The sequence below is a fragment of the Myotis davidii genome, unplaced genomic scaffold (genome assembly GCF_000327345.1).
Source record: "Myotis davidii unplaced genomic scaffold, ASM32734v1 scaffold172, whole genome shotgun sequence".
In the NCBI taxonomy this organism is placed as follows: Eukaryota; Metazoa; Chordata; class Mammalia; order Chiroptera; family Vespertilionidae; genus Myotis; species Myotis davidii.
The window spans coordinates 2,708,940-2,716,385 of record NW_006284343.1 but is presented as its reverse complement, the minus strand read 5'-3'; the positions used below and the strand labels follow the sequence as shown (position 1 = coordinate 2,716,385).

At 59.9% G+C, this 7,446-nt stretch overlaps 1 protein-coding gene across 1 annotated transcript in view; it reads left to right on the top strand.

Moving 5' to 3' along the window:
• The window catches only part of SDK2 (sidekick cell adhesion molecule 2), a 126,972-nt gene that overhangs the window by 109,250 nt on the left and 10,276 nt on the right, over positions 1-7,446 (top strand). Inside the window, exons 42-45 of the mRNA XM_006754624.2 lie at positions 1,365-1,490; positions 4,273-4,437; positions 5,977-6,117; positions 6,389-6,527. Coding sequence (XP_006754687.1) covers positions 1,365-1,490; positions 4,273-4,437; positions 5,977-6,117; positions 6,389-6,527 — 571 coding nt within the window. The remainder of the gene's footprint in view (positions 1-1,364; positions 1,491-4,272; positions 4,438-5,976; positions 6,118-6,388; positions 6,528-7,446) is intronic.

Genomic DNA, 7,446 nt, shown 5'->3' with positions numbered 1-7,446 from the left:
GGTGGGGGGGGGGGGGGGAGGGGTTAAGGAAGAGCCGAGCTGCCCGCTGCAGGTGTGAGTGAAGAGGGTCTGCAGGGAGGAAAAGCAGCTCCCATGTGCCTCCCTCCCCTCCCCCCCAAGCAGGCAATGGTCCAGGAGATGACTGACAGCTCCATCTCTCAGCCCTGATCGAGAACTCAGGGTCCTAAAAGCCCCGCCCCACCCTTCACACCTCCCTGGGGCTGTCCCACTGCGGGCAGGACACAGATGAGGGAAGGAAGGAAATGCAGTCCTCAAGGTCATGGGTGGGGACTGGGTGCGGGCGGGCATTGGGCTGCCCAGCTGTGTCACTGAGTCCCTGGCCTCCGGTCCAGCCCGCCAGCTCCTGGGCCCAGGGATCTTCCATCCGAAGCTGGACTCACATCCACCAGGGCCACCTGCCCTCGCTCAGCAGCCTGTCACCATCACTGGCTCCCTGGCCCCACCAGCACATAGGAAACACCTACTGTGTGCCCGGCTCTGAGCAGGCAGGGCTGCACGTCGAATGAGTGACAGCACTCAGGGTCGGGGCCCAGGGGGACAGTGGGAGCCAGAGGACAGGCACCGGCCTGTGCTGCAGGACACCCCAGACAGAAGGGGCCCGGGACCCGGGGCGGAGAAAACCGGCTCCGTCCTCTTACTACCGAGTGAGCTGCCTGCTGCTCCGGCTCCCGGGCTGGCTGCTACCTGACCACCTGCCTCGCCTCGAGAACTGGCCCTGGAGGCCGGCTTTCCTGCCTCTCCAAGCAGCAGGGTCCAGGTCCTCCTGCGGCCCAGCCTCCTCTCCACCTGCCTTACAGCCAGTGCGGCTGCGCTGGAGGATTTCAGACAGGCGGTGGGGGGGACAGTGCCCTCATAGGCCAGGAGGGAGGATGTCAGGGGCCCACTCAGCCCCCCAAAACCAACCTCCCCCTATCATGGGCCCGCTCTGCCATTGTCCTAACCGCCTCCATGACACATCCCTTCAGGCCTTGCATTCCAAAAGGCCTGTATAGGTGGGGAACTGAGGCACCGGAGGGCTATGTGAACTGATTGGTCACCCATCTAATGGTTCTGGGTTGGACTAGGAACCCGGGTCTCCTGAATCTGCTCCAGGAACCTTTCTGGCATCACCCCAAGGTCCCTCTCCTGCCCTGAAACTTGGAATTGGGGGGAAAGAGGGAGTAAAACACAGAGAAGAACCAGCAGGTTAAGCCTTAGACACACTCCCCAGCCTCACCCTGCAGGGTTTCCCGGGACTCGGGCAGGGCTGGTTTTGCGGGCCAGCCCCTCCAGCTGGGGCACCGGGAGGCAGGCAGGGTGCCCGTCGGTGCCCTGCATCCCTGGCCCACGTGTGCCGTTTGCAGGTGCCCCGGGACCGCCTGGAGTGCCCATCATCGTGCGGTACAGCTCCGCCATCGCCATCCACTGGTCCAGCGGAGACCCCGGCAAAGGGCCCGTCACCCGCTACGTCATAGAGGCCAGGCCGTCAGGTACGCCCGCCCTGGCTGAGCCGCTGTCCCGTGGAGCCCCCGTCTCACTTCCTGCCTCCTTCCCGAGTCCCTCCACCTGGTGCACTCCTGTCATTGGCACCTGCGATGGCGCGGGTGCTTCTCCAGGCGAAGCTATCTGTGACTGTGGGAGTGGGGAGCAGGGAGGTGCACCCTTAGTTAAGGAACACCCAGAAGTCCCCAGAGAGCTGCACCTAGCACCTGGTGAGGACCCACTCAGGTGGAGGGTCGTTCAAGAAGCCAGGGGAGCCCTAGCTGATTGGCTCAGTGAATAGAGCGTCAGCCTGCAGAACAAAGGGTCCCGGGTTCGATTCTGGCTAGGGCACGTACTGCAGTCGCAGGCTCCTCCCCAGGCTGGGCCCTGGTCCGGGCTCGTGTTTCTCTCACATCGATGTTTCTCTTTGTTTTTCTCTCTCTTTTCCACTCTCTCTAAAAATCAATGGGAAAATATCCTCGGGTGAGGATTTTAAAAAAAAGAAAAAGAACCCAGGGGAGCAAAGAGTTGAGCTCCCAGAGGTTAAACACCCATGTCCTCCAGGCAGCCCCACTGACCAGTGCCCCCCAAGGAGGCCGGCTGTCCGCCCCCCAGACCCAGCTGCCTCTTTAAGGCCCGTCTCCGCCCTCAGGACTGGCTTGGCAGCTCCGGTAACCGCCCCAACCTGTTCTGTCAAGCCTGAAATCGAATCACAAGAACTTCCCAAGCCATCAGCAGATGAGCGGCCGATGAGCCGCTGCAGGGGCTGCTCTGCACGCTCCCGTTTCACAGTCACCGCGACACCTGCGCCTCCCGGCTCCCCTTACCCGGGAGCCACTGCCAGCTCCCCCGTTGCTAGGCTTCCGAGTTCATCAGAGAAGCCAGAGTCGGCAGAGCCAGAGGCATTTTCCTGGACTAACGTGGACCCGTGATTAGGCCACTGAAGCTGAGACACTACACGCAGTCTCTGCTGCTCCTGCAGGAGCAGCAAGTGGCAGCCACAATGGGGAGTAGCCGGGCATGGCAGGAGGTGGCACTTCTAAGGGGGCATCAGAGCATCCCGGGGACATGCTGTTAGCTCCTCGGGGCAGGCGAGCCCGAGTCATCTCAATACAAGCAGTTCATTTCAGGGGTTCCAGGAGGCAGCTACCACCCCGTCGTCGCCCTAATCTTAGGCGCATGATTACAGTCACCAACAGCTAACACATACCGCTCAGAGCCAGCCTGTAGCGGAAGGTGTGCGTACGGCTGGCTCTCTCCCCACTCCAGATGGTCCCGCCCCGGCCCTCCAGTGCCCGCTGCTGAGTTGGCCTGGAGACGGCCGTGCGCTTTTCCCAACCAGGGCCCAAGCCTGATTTTTCCACCCGAGTTGGCCGGTCAGGGTGCCAGGCTGTGGAATGTTGGCTCCAGAATGGACTCCGGCCTGTTGATTTTCCGCTGTTTCCTGGGAGGCCTGGCGTGGGGCCTGGTGTTCCGGGTTGGGGGGCCGTGAGTTGGTCCACACGGGTGGGATCAAGGACTAGGGTAAGAGGAGGGACCGAGCCAGGAACCCCGGAAGGGTCAGGACTCAGAGCCGTGGCGGAGGGCTGGTGCTGGGGACAGCAGGCTGTGGGAAAGGGTGAAGAGCCATTGCCTTAATCTTGGGCTAATAGTTAAGACGGAAGGTGGGGGTTGGGGGTCTGAGAGGGAAGTCAAGAGCTCAAACGTTGGAGACAACATGGGTGGAGTACAGACGGGGATCCCTTCCACCTTCTCTGGTCCCTGCTGCTCCTCTGATCCCTGCTCCTCAGCATGGAGGGACCTGAGGATGGGTCCCATCAAATCCAGGCAACTTGACCAAACCCTCACGGTCACCCCAATCCCTTCTGCAGCTGTTCAAACACAGTCCTCTTCTTGTCTGATGCCACTACTGGGTGTGCTTTGAAAAGGGATGGGGACCAGGAACGTGGGGGCCTGGTTAAGTACAGGAGGGGGCACCACATGATGACATCTGAGGCAGCCAATGTTGAGGAGCACTTTGCAATGCAATGGAAAAAGTATATGCAGGCCCAGTCAGCATGAACCAGGAGGTCACTGTTTGATCCCGATCAAGGGCACATGCCCAGGATGTGGGCTGGATCCCCAGTGCAGGACATGTAGGAGGCAGCCGATCAATTCTCTCTCATCCTTGATGTTTCTATATCTCTCTCCCTCTCCCTTCCTCTCTGAAATCAATAAGAATATATTTTTTAAAAGAGTAATATGCAAAATTCTGCCTATAAGGGCTGAAAAGGCTCATCTCTTTGTCTAGAACAGGGGTGGGCAAACTTTTTGACTCAAGGGCCACAATGGGTTCTTAAACTGGACCAGAGGGCCGGAACAAAAGCATGGATGGAGTGTTTGTGTGAACTAATATAAATTCAAAGAAAACATCATTACATGAAAGGGTACGGTCTTTTTTTTTTTAGTTTTATTCATTTCAAACAGGCCGGATCCAGCCCGCGGGCTGTAGTTTGCCCATGGCTGGTCTAGAAGATGGTGATATCAGGTTACTTGTTGCAATCTGTTCTGCATATTATACATGTTTAATGTTTTATGGACATCTTAACAAATAGACTAAAAGTGTCAGATACTGCACAAGTATCTATCATCTCCTGAGGAGCTCCTGGGTGCGCGTCCCCACCCCACCCCCCGCCCCCTCCCACCGCACTGGGGAGTGGAGTTGACAGGTGACCTGACAGGCCGCTCTCAGGGAGCGACAGGTAGGCTGGGGCCTCCCCTCACGGGGGGCCTCCCTCTGCGCTCTTGCAGACGAGGGGCTATGGGACATCCTCATCAAAGACATCCCCAAGGAGGTGACCTCCTACACGTTCAGCATGGACATCCTGAAGCCGGGCGTGAGCTACGACTTCCGGGTCATTGCAGTCAACGACTACGGCTTCGGCACCCCCAGCAGCCCCTCCCAGTCGGTGCCAGGTACCGGCCTGTGGGTGAGGGGTGCAGGGGCTGGGCGGTGGGGAAGGAGGGGAGGCAGCAGAGCCCTGGGAGCGCGGAGATGGGGCCCAAAATGCACTGTCCCCTCAGTGCCCCGAAGCAGCGAGCCCTGGGCCAGGGCCCAAGTCAGGATTCAGCTTCGGAAGAAACTGGGGACGGACAATGGCTCCTGTGGGTTCCTTTTCAGGGACTTGGAAGCCCTGGGCAGGGGGCCCAGCCGGCTTGTGGACGAATCAGTGGGCCCAACATGGGAGCTTCCTGAGCTCATCAGCCGGGAGATTCTAGGGCGCCAGGCCATAGACTGTGTGTCTCCATAGAAACCGAGCCCCCAACAGACAGTCAGCGGCCCACAGAGCACACACAGAGAGGCCTGGACCACCTGATTGAGCAGGGCCCTGGCGGGGTGGCCTGCCATCTCCCCTTCTCCTCTCCCCGTTCTTCCCGTCCCGCGTGTCTCAGCTCAGAAGGGGCCTCTACGACCAAAACCCATGACCCCAAAGCTAAGCACTGACCACTTAATACCAAGGCCGCTTCCCCCAGGGCAGACATGTACCTCAGAGCTTCTACTCACGGGGGAGTTTCCAACCCCCGCCGCCCCCCTCCTCCCACACACTCCCACCCTTGCCAGATTGACAGCACCGATTGATCGTGGGAAATAAATAAATGCTTGAGGGCTGAAATAGGAGCTAGCCCCGCCTCGGGCAGCAGCGTGGATTAGACGGGCCAGGTGCAGAAAGCAAGTACTGGGGGCTTCAGAGAAGGGGAGCCCTCCCTGGAGAGGCATTTGAAAGACCCACCCATGTCCTCTCCCAACCACCCTGCTTTCTGCTACCAGAAAAAGATTCCATCCCAGCTGACCCTGGGGACAGACTCTCCCAGGCCCAGCACAGGCCAGACAAACACCTTTCCAATCCAAGGTTGGCCCTGCCTGTCCAGGTAGGCCGTGGGTGGCAATGGAAAAGTAAAAGGAACCCGGCTGGCATGGCTCAGTGGTTGAGCTTTGACCTATGAACCAGGAGGTCATGGTTTGATTCCCAGTCAGGGCATATGCCTGGGTTACAGGCTCAATCCCCAGTGTGAGGCGTGCAGGAGGCAGCCGATCAATGATTCTCTCTCATCATTGATGTTTCTCTCTCTCTCTCCCTCTCCCTTCCTCTCTGAAATCAATAAAAAATATAATTTTATATAAAAAAAAGAAAAAATAGCAAACACACCATTCCTCCTCCACTGCAGCCCGTGTCTCCAGCAGACATTACTAATCAATCCCGGTACTGTTTCCTCGTGAGTCCAGAAGCAACCTCAGCACTCATCTCAAAACAGCCTCCAGGGAGCCCAGCTGATCAGAGCTGGCACTTGAGATGATTGCCCCTCCCAACCTTGTCGTAGGCTTGACCTCCTTCAGAGGGCACAGACCCTGCCTACCCATAGACCGAGAGCAGGACTTAGGGACCCCACTGCATGGGAGGTTTGGAGACAAGAGGGGCCGAGCACCCTGGCCCTGATGCCCCACCCGTGTTCCAGCCCAGAAAACCAACCCGTTCTACGAGGAGTGGTGGTTCCTGGTGGTCGTCGCCCTGGTCGGCCTCATCTTCATCCTGCTCCTGGTCTTCGTGCTCATCATCCGGGGCCAGAGCAAGAAGTACGCCAAGAAGACGGACTCAGGTGAGCCAGACCCAGCCTGCCGGCGGGGCTGGGCCTTCCCATGTCCGCCTCCCTTTCGCAGTGGCGGGTGGAGGTCTCTCCCGGAAGTGCATCTGCTCCCACAGGTGGGGCAGCCCGGGCTTCCTACCCAGTCTCCATCTCCTAGTCTGGTTTCAGCTCTAGCAAGAGACAGAGGGAGCAGCCAGCCAGGTGGGGAGAAGGGAGGCGGGGGCGGGGACGCTGCCCAGGGTGAAGGGATGGTGTGACCGAGCCATGCCAACCTGCCCCCCAGGGAACAGTGGCAAGGCTGGTGCCCTGGGCCATGGGGAGATGATGAGCTTGGATGAGAGCAGTTTCCCTGCCCTGGAACTCAACAACCGGCGCCTCTCCGTCAAGAACTCCTTCTGCCGGAAGAACGGCCTGTACACCAGGTAGCAGCCCTCTGCGTGGGGGACGGGAGGACGGGGGTTGGAGGGCCAGCAGTGCCCAGCTGGGGAGGGCCACAGAGCAGGCAGTGCCCACTCGGCCTCACCCTGCCCCAGAAACGGCTTTCCACCCCAGAGAGTGTAACGGTCAGCACAGGCAGGGACCAGGGCCCACAGCCCGGACGAGGGCACACTGGCGAGAAAGGAGGCGGGGACAAAGGGTTTCCGCCAATCACAGCAGAAGGCCAGTAACTTGCAGTTTTGCAAACGGGCCGCTGCCACCTGAAGCCAGCCGTTCCTGGCACAGCCCGAAGCCATGATACCCACTTGCCCCCAAGGGGAGACGGGCCTGACCAAGGCTGGGCAGACCCACCTGAGTGAGAGGCCCCAGGAGCTCCCCACGATCGTGGACGCCCCACCTGCCCCCTCCCAGGAAAGGAAAGACACCCCGAGTGTAGCTATGTCTCCCCTGGTCCTCCCGATGCCTGCTGTCATTGCAGAACACTTTCTCCCACCCCCCGCCCCCCAAGTCTGCACTCAGGATTGTCCCCCAAGGGCAGCATCTAAGAGCCCACCAGGAAGGACGAGGTTGGTGGCACGCCAGCTCTCTCCCCCATTTCCCTCCAACCCCAGGCCCTCCTACGGACGCCTGTGGCCATGGGGCTGCCCATGGCCAAGGGCAGGGGCAGCTCACAAAACGTCTCTGTCTGGTCCCGGAGGGAAGAGGCGATGTGTGTGTTCCTCAGGGGGGTGGGGGATAGGGGTGGCGGTGGGGGTCAGAGTTCTGGCCAACGAGGCCCACTCTCACCCTCTGAGAAAGGCAGCTTTCCAAAGAAAGGGACGTTTGAGGCCTCGGTGGCAGGCCCAGCATGGCCACCACAGTCTCGCCAGGCCGGCTCCAGGGCCCTGCCACAGGGAACAAGGG